At 49.4% G+C, this 16,218-nt stretch overlaps 1 protein-coding gene across 5 annotated transcripts in view; it reads left to right on the forward strand.

Annotated features, from left to right (window-relative positions):
- The window catches only part of NFATC2 (nuclear factor of activated T cells 2), a 158,357-nt gene that overhangs the window by 109,021 nt on the left and 33,118 nt on the right, over window positions 1-16,218 (forward strand). For all 5 annotated transcript variants that reach the window (XM_082428379.1, XM_082428378.1, XM_082428380.1 and 2 more), the window contains exons 7-9: window positions 1,344-1,399; window positions 2,078-2,204; window positions 4,424-5,113. In XM_082428379.1, coding sequence (XP_082284505.1) covers window positions 1,344-1,399; window positions 2,078-2,204; window positions 4,424-5,113 — 873 coding nt within the window. The remainder of the gene's footprint in view (window positions 1-1,343; window positions 1,400-2,077; window positions 2,205-4,423; window positions 5,114-16,218) is intronic.

Here is a 16,218-nt window from a genome sequence, read left to right on the forward strand (position 1 = left end):
TGTCTTCCTTAGTCCTTTCAGGGATTGCACTGAATAGAACCGTAAGGCCAAGACTTGCAGACTCACTCGTTGGAGAAGGCTCCAACTGGCTCAGTGCTTGTTCTTTCTTCAGATCATCTAGATTGCATTAGCTCTGGTAGCAATCACAAGACCTTTTATTAGTTATTATTTTGGGAAGTATGTCCTATACAAGTTCAAATACTGCTTAGAAACCAGATTTCTTTGGGTGAACCTTAAGAGCCGAGACTGTACGGGTTCAAATCTAACCTATCACAGAGGCTGCTAATACTGCTTACCAAGAGGTGGGATGCTTTGGCTAAATGTCGGGACATGATACATACCCAGCCCACCTTGGAGAGTTAATGCTGCACCTGAGCAGATTAAAGGCTCTGAGAAATCCTGCAGTAAAGAAACCCACTTGACTCTGACTCCGCCTTTTCCAAATTCTTACTAGCTGGTAGAACTTGCTTTCCTTTCTCATAAACCCATTTAATATTCTTCAGAGCGAGTGTTCCACAAAACACCCTGGAAACACTTGTGGAAATGATTTGTTTCAGCCGAAAACTGCCACTGGCCGATGTAGGTGGTCAGCAAAAAAAAATCTATTATTTGCAAATGCAGAGTTTTGTTTGGCCCAATTTGTTGGCCCCGAACTGGGGAACCAGTGCCCTGCTCCAGGGGAGGAGGGTTTACCCCTGAGCAAACCTCTCAGCGCCTGTTGTAATGAGTCACATGAGAGCCAGGCTCTCTGCTGACTGAAAGGTGAAGGGTGGGTGCCTGTGTTTCCACTCACTCCAAGGCCTCACGAGCCAGGACATTGTTTAAGCCTCTTTAGGACAGAATATGTGAGCCACCTGTGTTCTCAGACAATGAAGAAGTCATGTCTGGGACAGCCAGGGATCTGTAATGGGGCCCCTGTGACAGTCTTGGCATATGCAGAGTGTTTTGGAAATAGTCTTTGGTTGAACGAAGCGTATTAGAAAGTAAAGCGTATAACAATACTTGTTTTTTTTTAAAAGAAAGGAAGATATGTAGACATTCAAATATAGAGAAAAAAGATAACGGTATTGGGATGATGGGCAATTTCTATTTTTTCCCGTATCTTGTATTGTTGCCCAGTTTTCTCTTGTCAAGGTGCCTTCTCTTTGCAAAAAGAAATATGCGTTTATAGAAATAAAAATACATATATGTACATATATGCATACATAATGCAAACGCGCAGGTGTACTTTACTGAAATAATCTAACACGTAAGCCAAGATACATATAAGTTGGTGAGTTTTTGTCTTAAATTCTCGGTTGCTAATAGTTCCTTCAAAGTCTGTCATTTTTAAATTTTTCCAGATGGGCAGCAGATTTGGGAGATGGAGGCCACGGTGGATAAAGACAAGAGCCAGCCTGTAAGCACCCAGACACGATGACCAGACACCCTGTGCTCCCCTCCCCACCTCCCTCGTGCTCTCTTTCCCTCTTTTTTCCCCTTCCTTCATCAAAGTCCCAGTGCTTTGGACCTAAAAGGCACTCAGTGGGTATTGAATTGATGAATGAATTACACGTTTATTGAGCACCACGCCCTTTTGATTTGTAGCAGTGACATCTTCATATACCTTGATAGAGTAAGTGGTAAGTCTTCCTTCGCTGTGGCTGAAAAGTCAACTTCCCCTTAATTAGAATTTTGCCTGTAAATGTACGGAACGTGTCACGAGTCCTTTTACTTTTATTTATTTCTTTATTTTTATTGAAGTATAATTGATTTACAATATTGTGTTTGTTTCAGTTGTACAACAAAGTGATTCGGTCATGTATATGTATATATCAATATTCTTTTTTTAAAAATTCTTTTCCATTATAGGTTATTACAAGATATTGAATATAGTTCCCTGTGCTATACAGTAATTCCTTGTTGTTTATCTGTTTTATACTGAATATATGGTAGTGTGCATCTGTTAATCCCATGCTCCCAATTTATCCCTCCCCACCACGAGGCCTTCTAGATGGGCTGGCTCACTGTGCTTAGGACCTTGGATGGCAATTTAGATGTGGTTGCAGTTAAATTATTGACAACTCCTTTCTTTCAGAACATGCTTTTTGTTGAGATCCCTGAGTATCGGAACAAGCACATTCGGACATCCGTGAAGGTGAACTTCTACGTCATCAACGGGAAAAGAAAACGAAGTCAGCCTCAGCACTTTACCTACCACCCAGGTAAGAAGTCCTCTCCGAAGGCCCCCTGTGCGTGGAGAGGCAGCATCGGCATCTGAGTGAGGATGCACGTGATCTACTGGGTGACCTAGGGCAGGTGACTCAACCTCTCTGAGCCTCAGTTTCCTCATCTGTCACATGGCACCTTCCTTATAAGAGTTATATAAATCAAATGCACGTAAAGTGCTTAGGGTGGCACACATCAACAATATTAACTATTGTTGTTATTAATATTTTCTTGCGAGGGCAGAATAATAATGGGGCACATGTAGACTTGTTCACCAGAAGGTGGCAAAGCTGATGACTCCTATCCCTGTTTTAGATTTGATCACAATAGGGGTAGAAGGTGAATGTGCCCTAAAATGTGGAATCTTAGGGACCCCACAGCAGGTGGTCACCTGGTGGCCAAATGGAGTTGCTGGGCGGATACCCAGACCAGAAGGCCTCATTCTCACAAAGCACTACAGTCCTGAGAAGGGCGACGAGAGCCATTTTGCATTCATTCATTTGTCCAGAAAATATCTGAGTGCCAGGCACTGTTTTAGCTTGGAGACACAAGAGTGAACACAACAAAAATCCCTGCCCTCCTGGAGCCGATGTTCTAACAGGGGATTCAGATGAAAGATAATACTGATGGAAGGGGATTCAGATATTAAGTAATGTGGATATTACTGATATGTTGGGTTGTGGTTAGGGCTGCAGAAAGAGGCTACAAACTTCCCAAGGCTGAGACAGGCCTGCCAGCAGCCTTTCCAGGAAACCTACCATCTGAGAATGTCAGCCAGGGTGTAATTTCCATCCTGTGACAGTTTCACGTGGAGCCTCTGGGCTGCCGGCAGCACAAAAGTGAGGGCCTGGCTTGGGTGGGGTGCGTGCGTCCACGGGTTTGTGTGGCACCGTGAGGGTTCCATTGTCCCACGACTGGTGTTCCATGCCGTGAGTGGCAAAGGCCTAATGGGACCCAGAACTGGGGGAGAATCTCTGGGAGGGCTCTAGACCGCAGTTCAACGATCCTCTGTAACATGGAGGTTTTCAGTTATGTGGCACGTGCTGTCGCCCCTCCTGTGTGGCGATGAGGCCTCCCTGGGTCTGGGCGTCAGCACTCACCTGCCTGAACTTGGCTCGAGTGAGAACTCGAGGCCCGGGTACCTGGAGACGGTCTTTGAGTGGCTTCCTGAGAAGTTAGAGTCAAAGCTGCGTTTTTGCTGTAGATGCTGAAACTCCTTTGCCCCCTCCAGCCCCCAGCATTTGGGAGCCCCCGCCCCCCACCCCCAATTTGATTACGGTCCTGTCACCAATTCATTTACTCCAGTGAAAAGAAAACTGATTCCTCAGTTCCTGGGCCTGGTGATGCTTCGGTAAAGGATGTCGGAGAAGTACGAATTCTGGTGACCGTCCTGGGTGGGGAGAGGGGAATGGTGACTTCACCAACACTCGCAGTAGTAATAGTGACAGTAGCAACAACAGCAAGCATTGAGCACTTACTGTATGCAGTCACTGTACATACATGCACACATATCTCATTTAATCCTGCCCACAACCCCATGGGGTAGGTATGATCGTTCCTGCCAGCTAACAGATGGGGAAACCGAGGCCCAAGCCAGCAGGCCTCATTCCCCCAAAGTACTACAAAACTAAGGAGGCTGACAGTCACCGTTTGGTCATTCCTTTGTCCAGAAAATATCTGAGTGCTGATTAAGTGCCAGGTACGGTTTTAGGTGCTGGGGATCCAGCACTGAAAAAAAAATTCTCCCTTTGAGGAGCTGACATTCTAGTGGGGGGTTTCAGATAATAAGTGAGCACGTAAAGTGCACAGATACTTCAGCTGGTGGTGAGTATGATGAAGGACAGCAAGCAGGGGAGGGGGGCTGGAGCTGCTAGAGCAGGAGGAGGAGGCAGAGGCATAATTTTACATCAAGCATTCTTCCCCGAGCTCTCCCCCTGGGCAAAAAGGCTGCACAAGGGCTGACACAGATCCACCAGCCACTTTTCCACTGTCAGAAAGACCTATAGTTCAAGATCATCACCCAGGGTAAAATTTCTAACCTAAGACAATTGCACAGGGAGCCTCTTGCCCAAGGCTAATCAGTGACAGAGCCTAGATCTTTGATCCCACCCTTGTGGACTCCTAAGGCTGTGTTCCTAACCGCTGTCGGCTAATCCTCTGCGCACCCCTGTGGCACTAAGAACGGTGCACCCCGTGTGCTTTTCTCTTCTCTCAGTCCCAGCCATCAAGACGGAGCCCACCGATGAATACGATCCCACCTTGATCTGCAGCCCTGCCCACGGGGGCCTGGGGAGCCAGCCTTACTACCCACAGCACCCAATGGTGGCCGAGTCCCCCTCCTGCCTCGTGGCCACCATGGCTCCCTGCCAGCAATTCCGCTCAGGGCTCTCATCCCCCGACGCCCGCTACCAGCAGCAGAACCCAGCGGCCGTCCTCTACCAGCGGAGCAAGAGCCTGAGCCCCAGCCTGCTGGGCTACCAGCAGCCGGCCCTCATGGCCGCCCCCCTGTCCCTCGCGGATGCCCACCGCTCCGTGCTAGTGCACGCTGGCTCCCAGGGCCAGAGCTCGGCCCTGCTCCACTCCAGTCCAGCCAACCAGCAGGCCTCACCGGTGATCCACTACTCGCCCACCAACCAGCAGCTGCGCTGCGGAAGCCACCAGGAGTTCCAGCACATCGTGTACTGCGAGAACTTCGCGCCCGGCACCACCAGGCCCGGCCCACCCCCTGTCAGTCAAGGTCAGAGGCTGAGCCCGGGCTCCTACCCTACGGTCATTCAGCAGCAGAATGCCACAAGCCAAAGAGCCGCCAAAAACGGACCTCCAGTCAGTGACCAAAAGGAAGTATTACCCGCGGGCGTGACAATTAAACAGGAGCAGAACTTGGACCAGACCTACTTGGATGACGGTAAGATGCTTGTTTTTCTCACTGCCCTTGAGTTCGGTGCCCTGAAGCATCTCCCCAGCAAGTTTACTGTATGGCCTGGGGATCTTCCTTCACCTGTTTGGGCCTCAGTGTCCCCTTCTTTAATTTAAGGGAGTTGAATAAGATAACCTTTAAGGCCTCACCCAACTCTGTGCGTGAATCACCTCCAAGCAGGAGTTCTGGGGTGGGTGGTAGGAGTTTTAGTTGCTCCCCTACAACCATTGCAACAGAAAGAACAAATGAGGGCACTTCCGGCCCTAGGAGTGTCCCCTGGGTCACGAACTGGGTCAGTTTAACTGCTTCCACTCTTTCCACTTGCCAAATTTAGACCAAGGATAGGGAAACAGAAAGGAAGGAAAGCTAACCTTTTATTCCCGGAAAGAAAAAAAAATCCCACTTTATAGCCCTCTTTTGTGTGTTTGGGGGAGGGAGATGGGGCTGGGGGAAGGAGAAATCTCGTTGAAAAGTGGCTCTCTCGGAAGGGAGCATGAATGGGGGCTTGCGGGCAGGCTGCGGGCATATCTCTGCCCTGTGCCAGTGGAACAGAGCCGCGCATTGATGGGAGGGAAGCAGCGGGCTTCCATTGTGGTGAGCCCAGCTGGTGGGGTGGCTGGACCAATGAAAAGAGGCAGAGGCAGCTTTGTGTGTCTGTAGGCGCCTGAGTCTGTTGGCGGGGGCCCAGCTGGAGGGTAGTCTTGTTGGAGTGGCCATGTGTGTGACATTGGTCTGTGATCTCAGGGAGGAAGGGCCAGTTGTGTTGGCAGGACTCACCTGGGGTCAACCAGGTGCGGGTGAAGGACAGAGAGGGCGGGGCAGGCAGAGCAGCCTTCCCCTGGGGGCGCCAGAAGAAAGAAGACAGGTGGTTTGAATTTCTGAATGGGAGAAGGAAAGCCTATACCGCTGGCGGCCATCCACAGCTCCGGCCTCGCACTTTACCGGCAGTAGCATCTGATATGCCCTGAAACCTCAATTATTTAGGAAAATGTCCTCTCAGGAACCCAGCCAAGAAGTAGGAAGTAAGGCAGAAAGCTTCAAAATAGCCACCGTAGTTATCACAAAGACCAGGTGCTAGATATCAGACACTCCAGTGGCAGGAATCCTTTGGTGCTCACTCGGAGACTATTGACTTTTCCTTTATGCAAAGTTTTGACGATCCGGGTTATCTGGGGGTTCGGTGACTTCTTGTAGTTCCATGTCCTCTCTCTAGTAAAACAGTCTTTCAAAAACTTCCCCCAAATGCATCCAGCAAAGATGCTTAGAGCCACTTAGTATAGGGTCAGACTGCCCCACGTGCCTTACAGGGCTGACCTCAAGGTATTGCTGAGTTAATAATTGATCTGTCTAGTCCTGAATAATCAAACACAGGTTGAGTTCGGGGCACCTGTGCTCCATTTTAAAAGAGAGACCAAGGTGTCATCCACTTTTGAACAGTTTACACCCAAAATGGTGAAGATAAAGTTTTGGTGCTTACCTGAAAGGGGGTTATCATGTAGAAAATTCAACTAATGCAGAATGCCTTACCCGAGTGAGAGGGTAAATGAAACGGGGCTGTAACTGGACCTCTCTCCACGTGTGCGCTCAGGGGCTGGATCAGGGCAGAGGTGCTTCATAAATAAATGATGCCAGAGCAAGGACTGGAACTTTCCCCCGTGGACTCTCTGTCCGGCGCTGGTTTAGTCTCTAGAGTGAGAAATGTGCCAGCCCCTCCCACTCACCCTGTCCCTCATCCCACATTGTAGACCAATGGTGAGCGTCTCGGGTAGAGAATGGGAGTCCGTCCGTGCTTCTCTGTGATGCATCAGATTCCAAGTGGGACCTCACATGGTCATGAGCAACCTTTAAGTATCTGTGGTAGCCCCAGACAGAAGTTTGTGTTACGGAGAAAGCAGCTGAGAATGGAGACCCTTTGGGGCCTCCTAAGTGTCTTTCTGAACACAGGCAGGTTCAAGGTCGTGGTGAGGGTGACCTCCCAGAGGGTCAATAACACGAGTCAGCTCTAAGGCTGTCTCTGAGAACCAAGATAGTGAAATTGCTTCTCCTGGTGGAGCCTTTTCTTAAGTACATTCTCCATAAGCCCAGTTCCCTGGGATTTTAGGAGGTATTCTCTGAAATGAGGGTTCTGTGGCTGAGAAAGCAAAAAATACTTGATAAAACCAAGTTTTTAAAAACCTTGTTTACTGTAGGACTTCTCAGAGCCTTTACTGAGCTAGTGGACATTATCAATCTCTAAAACGAGGGGGAGGTAGCACCTGCCAAAATTACTTGATCACCCTCACAACTCCAGGGCGTGCTGTTCACTTTGTATTTGATTTTACGCTGTGTGAACGGGGGCCCTTGGAGTTATACAGCGTGGCAGGCCTGGGACCCCTCTCCCCTGATGTGCGGGAGAAATAACACGAAGGAATCTCAGAGTTCAGAACCAGCACTGCCCCGTCCCATGTGCTGTATTCAGTCTTCTCAAATTGGGGGCTTCACGTTTCTGGGCCCAGAGCATGACAGGGCAGGAGAATAATCTCCACCCGTGTGGTCCCCAAAAGGCAGCAATGTGGCTGCTGGTTAGATGTTCCGTGCTTGACTGGAATTTTCCCCAAGGCTCTACCCAGCCCAGGTCCCTCTGCTGGGGAGGTGCTCGTGTGGCCTGTTGGCCAGTGGTGAGCCCCGAACTGCACCACCGCTGTAGCCGCCAGGAAGAGGGGTGCAGCATCGTCTCCTAACTGCTGGGGTTTCAGATCCCTCTCACAGACGCCGTCTGGCCTGTGCACTCACGAAACATTCTCAGACTCCACTGTTGGCTTTGTGAATGTGGGATTCAGACTTCTCAGCTCTTTGGCATTTCTTTCTGACAGGTAAACTGGAAATCCCTGGGTCATTTCTCTAGTCTGTTTGGGAGGCATCCTAGGTCGTTTTCCATCCCTTTCGTCAATTCCCCAAAGGAGGTCTCCCCACAAAATACAGCTCTGGCTGCCCAAACTCCAGCGGAACGTGCTTCCCAGGTGGGGGCTATTTCTCACCTGCCATTCATTTGCCTTTTGGGATTTTTGGCAAACTAGACTTTCCTTGGAAACTTTGTGAGAGCTGGGCTTAAGTGCTTTGAGGGTCAAAGGAAGGTTCTGCAGCTGGAAAGAGAAGAGTCACCAGAGGATATGGGTCCAAATGCAAACACATCATCTTAGAAGTGGACCACGCTGCTCACCTGTGATCCCGGGAAGCCCCAGTGTTTGGTTATCTTTCCCCGACCCTTTGCTAAAGACCAGAGCGATCCGTTGTCTGGTCTGGGCGTCCCACCTGGCTCCACCTCTCTTCCTCCCCAGCTGCATTCCTGCACACAGACGCCGCCGTCTGTCTTGGCCCCCTTTTTTCTTGGAACTCCAAAATGCAGCTTCTGCTTTCTCCACTCCAAAGACTTGAGACGTTTTCCAAAAGTCTCTTTTTGAGCTAACAAAATAAGTGATATTTCAGGGCAAAATATACCCTCACTCCTCTCCTCGTGTTCCTCTGCCCGCCCCAACTCAGGCGGCACTCTTCCGAAATGCATGCTTTGCACACACACACTCACTGTTTTTTTCTCTGTCCCCTTGTCTCCTCTGTAACCAGTTTCTTGTTCTAAAGCCCCAGGTCGTACCTGGCGAATAGCCTCGGCTCCTAGCAGTAGCCCGACCCTGTGAACTGGGAGCCCTCCTCTCCATCCCTCCTTCACCAGCCTCCCTCCCTCTCACCCAGAGGCATCAACTGGTTGCCTTTTCTGGGCCAGGCATCCTTCTGGGACTAAGGGGTGCGCTGGTGAGCGAGTCAAAAGTCCTTGCTCTCGTGGGGTGTTTTTTTGGGTAAATGAGGCAGACGTTAGCCTGTAAGGTAATAAACCAGCTTATTTCAGATGGTGATAAAAAGCCACGAGGAAAGCACACAAGGTCAGGAGCCAGAGTGTCGCTGGGTGGAGGTGGTGTTAGCTCCCTGAGACCGAGTGCACAGCGAGGCCACAGCGAGGCTCTGAGGGAGCTAGGCTTCGGGGAAGATCGGTGGGAAGGGTGTTTGGGGGAGCGGCATGTGGCAGAGGCTGTGAGGTCGGAGGCTGGGCTAGTGTCGGTGGGTGTCTGGCAGCGGGGCAGCGCGATTCGATTTACCTTCTGAAGAGATCACTGGCTGCATTTGGAAAATGGACAGTAGGGAGGCAGAGGTGGAAAACAAAGGGTTTACTTGGCTTTAGACACACCCAGATACTAGACTGTGAATCCCGCAGCGGGAATGTTGGGGGCGGGGCAGGGGAGGCACATTTTAAAAGGTTGCCTTGTGCCTCCGTCCACTAGTGCGGTTATTGGAAACCTAACTGGAAGAGCCAAAATGTGATGAGTTCACAAGGAATTCTGATCCCCTCCCCTGCCTAGAACTAAAGGGCGGCTCCACCTTCTACCGCCCAGGGCGCGTGCTTGGAGCAGGTAGGGAGTGTTTGTGCTGTGCCGGGATGGGGCGGAGTGGGGGGCAGGCAGGCCAGAGAGGCATTGGGGAGCTGGGACTCGGAGGGCACTCCTGCCGGCTGCCTCAGGTGACACGTTCTCGGAAGAGCTGGGGGTTCTCAGGTCATCAGGCCATCTCACCGTGGGCTCTGGGGTAGTGAGCCGACGCCGGCAGCCTCGAGACTCAGCCACGGACAAGCACACCCAGGGACAGGGGTGAGGCCTGGGACTCAAAGGAGAGCCTCCATCCCTTTCTGGAAATGTCTTAGGGAGAAGGATGAGGTCTCAGTGATTGGCCAGAGCCTCTGCCAGTGGCTCGTAAGGATGGCAGCCGGGTGTGTGTGTGTGTGTGTGTGTGTGTGTGTGTGTGTGTGTGTGTGTGTTTATACATGTAGGAAGAGCACAAACCAGTTTGTTTTTCAATCTGCTTTCCTATTCTTCATACTTGAAAATCATTTATTGAAATACACTGAATAAATCTGAATATTTCTATATATTTAAATATTGAAATATAGGCACACTCAGAAATCAATAGTGTATTCTGCATTTCGCCAGGTGGACCACCCGGACCATGCATGACATGGAATCTCGTTAGCGCCCCAGGAGCACCCCGACGTGTAATCTTCTGCCTTCTCCACAAAGGTGGCCAATATCCTGCTTTCTAACCCCAGAGGTTCAGTTTGCCTTCGTGTAGAAGCAGAATTCACACAGCTGTGCCCTTTTGTGTCTGGCTTCCTTCTGTCAACCACTAGCCTGTGAGATCCGGCAATATTGTTGGCTGTAGTTGAGGTTCGTTCATTTTGTTGTCATGGATTATTCCACTGGGGAAACATTCTACAATCTCTGTGTCCATGTTCCTGTTGATAGACATGGGGGTTGTTGCCAATTTTATGAAGAAGCCTTCCGTGAACACTCTTGAACTCTTCTTTTGCTGCCCACACAGAAGGTCAGGAGTTTAAAACCCTTAAAACCCTTACCAGATGGTTTTCCAAAGTGGTTGTACCAGTTTATACACCCACAGCAGTGCAGGGGGTTGTACAAAGCGGTTTTAAGTTTAGTTCACTTTGTATCGTCTCACCTTGGGACCTGCCCTCAGTTCTAATGAAGGTGCCTAGTTATGGGGGTTCCAGGCTGCAGACCCAGGGGGCTGCGAGCTGTTTGGGTGTCAGCTGCTCTGACCCCTGCTTGGACCAGTTACTTAAACTCTCTGGGCCTCTGCTTTCTTACCCATGAAAACTACACCTCCTGTTCAGATACTCAAACTGCCAAGCATGCATTAAGATCTGCACTTGGAAATAAGGCTCCTAAAAGACGTTCAACGATTAATATTCGCTCCATTAATAGTAATGGTGATGATTGTAATAACCTTGCTTCCCTTGAAGTTTCTTGTGGTGCCTTTTCCAGCCTTGCCTTTATTTTGGCCACTTGAATACTTTGACCTTTTTTGTTAGATGAGAATACTCCACGTGGAAAAAAGGTAGGGAAAAGCCCCAGAGAACGCACTGATCTGTGGCTCACAGAGGCTGCCTTTCAGGCCACAGAGAAGTGGAGGGTACACGTGCTGTTCACCTCGGGGCCCAGACATGGCCCAATTTCAATTCCCTACTGTGTGCTCTCTTCCGCCCCGGGAGGGAACACGGCAGGTTGGAATGAACCCCAAACTCGCCCATGGAGGTTAGGCGGCCGCCAAGAGCTTTCCCTTGACCCTTGGAAGCCACTCGGGTGCACCGGGAGGAGCTGGCCACACCTTGTGCATTTCTCCGTGGAGGTGGTTTCCTGGGGCTGCCAGGCGGTGGAGCCAAAGGTGCCGCCCCGCCGCGTAAAACGTGTGCAAGGTAGTGGCCTGCCCGCAGGCATTCTCCTTCCTCGGTTGGGTCTAGTTTGAATCTTCCCCTTGCCTTGTTCCCAGTTCTCAGGACTTACTTGCCATGTCTCCGTAAGACATGTTGAATGGAGCTTTGAATATCAGCGTTCGTACTTACCTGTGACCTTGGGCAAGTGACTAGCCTTGCTGTGCCTCGGTTTCCCCATCCACAGAATGGACATAATCCCAGCTCTTCCCTCATGAGGCTGTGGTGAGACTGTATTGAGTTAATGCGCATCATACTTTTAGAACAGGGCTTGGTCCAAAGGACTCCCCGATAAACGTTAGCTGCTATTTTTCCTTGTGAATTTAATTGACTTCTTGTAGGACATGGTTCATATTTTTTACAATATTATCTGCATAGGAGAATAGAAAATTGGCTATTCTGGTCTTTGGCGATGAGGACCACTTGCCCGTATGCCCTGTCTCTTCCATGTGGGCCAAAGTAGGGGACAAAGCCCCCAGGGCACTGGCTCAAGGTTTCCTTCCCAAGCTTCTTTCAGGGACCTCGAGACATTTACCTGCACAGGGGGACGATGCCCTGGGCCCAGGGGCAGCTGGGAAGTCCAGTTAGCATGTCCCCTGCTATGCATCCTCGGTGGAGCATAGCAGGGCCCAACCGCAGGCCCAAGTTTTGCTAGTTGGGCCATTGGCAGAGGGTCCCAGGGTGTCCTTTTCAAAAGCTCTTTACCCAGAGGCTGGATGTGCCAGAGTGTGAGAACAGGCCAGGGAAGAATGGACAGAGGGACGCACCCTCCAATGTGCAGGAAGTGGGAAAGGGATCGAGGGCGGAAGAGCCATCTGTGACTGGCGTGGCTTTGTTCAGCAGGTCAGGGATCTTTAACTGGGGCCGGTCCATGCCTCCGGCAAAGCCTGTGACAAAGCAGCTCCTGTTTGGAGAGGCGTGCAAAGCCCACGGACAGCCCGGCTGCTGCTGACAACGGCCATGTGCCTGGCCGCCGTATTGGCCCAGGAGGGCTCGGCTTCTGGAAGCCCCCCTGGCGGCAGTGGTGCTGATGGAGGGTGACATGCAGGGATTCTCTATTCTGATGAGAACCAAGCAGAATGGTTGCCTGGCTTACAGCACCGTGGAGAGCCTGATTCAGGTGTTGTAGTGTAGGGCTGTGCGGGGCACCAGAAACTGCCGGAAACCACCAATGCCAAGTTTAATTCACACGGCCGCCTTTAGTGGGCACCAAGAGAGTCCAGGCTTCTGTTGAGGGCTTTGGTCAGCATTCTTTTTAAAGATCACGTAAAAATATCTGTGTTTTATAGAGGCACTATGTTCACATGCTTGAAAAAACAAAACAATATAAAAAGATATCCAGCAAAGTCTTACTCCCATTTTTGCTCTGCTCCCTGATACTAGTTTTCTCGAGCCTTCTAGAGTAGTTATTTCTTAGCCTTTTGATCACTATTGCCACCCTTTCTACTCAGGCTCCTTTTTAGATAATTTTTTCCTCATCGCCACCCCCATGAACTGTCAATCCCATAGATGCACTATATACCTGTTTAGGTACCGGGGCCCTTCGCAGGGCCACAAACCATTGTAATAGAACCAACTTTCACCCCTTTGGGGTGGTATCATCCCCATTGGGAATGCATGTTAGAGTTTCTGTATGTAATCGTGAGCACATGCAAACATATCTTCTTATTTTCCCCTTTTATTCTACAAGAGGTAGTAAAATATACACACAGGTCCCCTGTGGATGGGGAATTGGGTATCTCTGGCCACCACAAGCAGCACTTATACATATCTGTCACTCAGTGAATGGGCGGGGTATGTCAGGGGACCGTTCTCTGGAATGGGATGTCTGGTCCAAGGGTCCAGCCTCGATTCAGGGCCTGCTGGGTGCAGAGTTTCTGGAGTTATCCTGCCTGGCTTTCAGTCTGGCCTCACCACTTCACTCTTTTGTGACCTCAGGTAAGCCACTTATGATAATGGCCCCCAGTTCTGAGGGTTATTGCATGCATGGAAATGGGAGCATCCTTTGTAAGGAAAGCACTTTGCCCAGTACCCGGTGTGCATGGTGGGTGCTCCAGTAGTTGTTCATATACTTTTCTGCCACCACCACTACCACCAATATCATCATCATCATCATCAATTCTGGGCCATTGCTATAGTCTGAATGTTTGTGTCTCCCACAGCTTGTATGTTGAAGCCTATCCCCCAATGTGATGGTATTAGGAAGTGGGGCCTTTGGGAGATGCTTAGGTCCTGAGGATGGAGCCCCCTGAATGGGATTAGTGCCCTTATAAGAGAGACCCCACTAAGCTCCCTAGTTCCCTTCCACCATGTGAGGTTATGCTGAGAAAGCAGCCATCAATGAAGAAGCGGGCCATATCTGCCGGCATTTTAATCTTGGACTTCTCAGCCTCTGAAACTGTGAGAAACAAATGTTTGTTGTTTATAAGCCATCAAGTGGCTTTTTTGTTATAGCCTCCTAACTAGACTAAGACAGTCGGCAGGTAGTAGGGGCAGAGCTGGGCTTTGGAGAAGAGCCCTGAGGCTGACTCTTCGCTCTTGTCCTTATTACCCTGCTGGGCTACTTCTTGTTAATTCAGCAAAGTATATTTAGAGTCTCACTGGAAAATGCCAAAGTCCAGAAAACTGCTTGCCTAGAGACAAGCCCACAAAATTTGCAGGAGCTCCTGACTGAAGATCACTTCACTGAGCCAGTAGAAGGTCTGCATCCCTCTCCCAGGAGAATAAACCTCATGTAGGTGTCTGTTCCAGGGGCATCTTTATTTTGCCCCTCTTGATGTTTCCCCACCTTCTAAGAACCTCAGATTTCTAGCTGTGACACTTAGCTGTCCTTTCATCCCAAATCATGTGTACTTTATGTTGCTGGCTTATGTAAATATAAGGAACCACCTTCCAGCTGCCTCCAGACCCAGAAATGCTCAGCCATCTTTGTGAAATTCTGCAAAGCAGCTGTTTTCAAAGGAATGTGTTCTTGCATTTCGAGGTCAGAAGCTACCAAACCACAAGATAGTCCGTTCTCAGACTTGCTGTCCACTCAGCCCGTATTCCAGAGTAACCTCTGACCCACAAAGAGCAGCCAGGACCCAAGAAAGAGGACCAAGGAGACATTATTTGGTATCATCCGACGGCCCCAGAGTCAGCCACCAAACCCCAACTTTTAAGGATTCGGAGTTGTTTGGACTGTGTTTATTTTCCACTTCCAAAATGAGGTTATTGTCTGGGGGAAACAAGTAAATATCCTGGGGAAGGAATAAGGTGATCAGTTAAGATGTATGGGGAGGTCAGCATCCTTTTTTTCCAAGGCCCTTCTAGACTTTCATTCTTATTAGCACAGCCTGCAGAAGTGCTGGGACTTACTTCCCCGCTTAGTGGATGTGCCGGACATGCTGGAAACATGGCTTGTTTCAGGATGATGCAGCAACTGGGTGATTATTGTGAACGCCATTCCGTGCAGGACTGTACTTGTGATGGGCCTTCACTCGTCCCAGGCCATCACCTAACATAATCCAGAATGTGTGTATTAAAAAATGCATAACTCCCCAATATCAGCTCGAGCTGTAATTTGTTTCTCTCTAGAGAAGTTAGAACTTGAAAAGCAATTTACTTATTTGAGGCTATGAATTAGATGGGGGGGGGCAGTTAATCAAATCTTCTTTTAATACTGAATTTCTTCCTGTACTCCCTACCTTCTCCTCCATCAATAAACCCATTTCAGATAAATAGTAAAGTTTATTTTCCTGAAAAAAAAAAAAAAAACTTTAATGAAATAGCCCTAGTTTTATTCCCCTCTGTAGAGTTGAGATTTGGGTGCATTTTGTCTTCTGTTGCCCCCGAGTATAGTTCTGGATTCTTTTTTTGCCCTGGACCTATTCAACTTTATTTTAGCACCATTTTCTTTTACTTTTCATCCGAGAAGGGCTTTGTTCTTGGGAAATGATGAAACCATTTCTCTGGCCCTTCTCCACTGCATTCCTGACACCTCTTTAATTTGTTATTGACCCTGGGATCTGGCTAGCTGAGACTGTGACTCTCAAGGCAGGACTGGGGCCTGTTTTGCCCATCTACAATGTCCACAGTCTCTCTCTAGGCGAAGTCAAAGGTACACCGAGGGTCGAATTTGAAGAGAGAGTCTGTTCAGGTCCTCAGCAACCAATCCTGCCACTTTCAGGTGTCAGGATGACATTGGCCTCATTCCTTTCAACTGCCATGAAATCAGATCTCCGGCCAGGCAAGTGAAGCAGAGTGCGCCGTGGTCGTTTTACAATGAGAGCCGAGTATCCCCACTCGATTTTGTGGCGGGCTTGTCTGCTGCAAGCGGTTTGGACTTAAGTCCCAGGCGTTCTGCAAACCAACAAATGGGTTTCAGCTGAAGCCTGTTAGTTCCACCATCCCGGGAAAGTTGAAAGGCCACTCCCTGGTTGTTAGTTTCCAAAACTCTGGACAGGGTGCTGTTCTGTTGCATAAGCCGACGACGTGGGGAACGCCTTTGAAATGTTCCGCAGCCGGTTCTTATAGATTTCTGGAAGTCGATGCTGTCTTTTGAATTCTCAGCTTTATTGGAAGCCTAAAAAAGAATTGACCCAAAATTGATGAATGCACCCTTTCCACTTCTTACAGATGGATTGAGTTGTGGTCTGCTTCAGGACTTGGCATGGGGGCGGCCAACTAGTGTTCCATGGGCTACATTGAGCCTGCAGATATTTTGTTTGGCCCACACAGTATTTTAAAAAATATTTGGATTAGATGCCAACGTTTAAAAACCAGGAGATTACACATAAAAATACAG

The sequence above is a fragment of the Balaenoptera physalus genome, assembly GCF_965194825.1.
Source record: "Balaenoptera physalus genome assembly, chromosome: 16".
Lineage (NCBI taxonomy): Eukaryota > Metazoa > Chordata > Mammalia > Artiodactyla > Balaenopteridae > Balaenoptera > Balaenoptera physalus.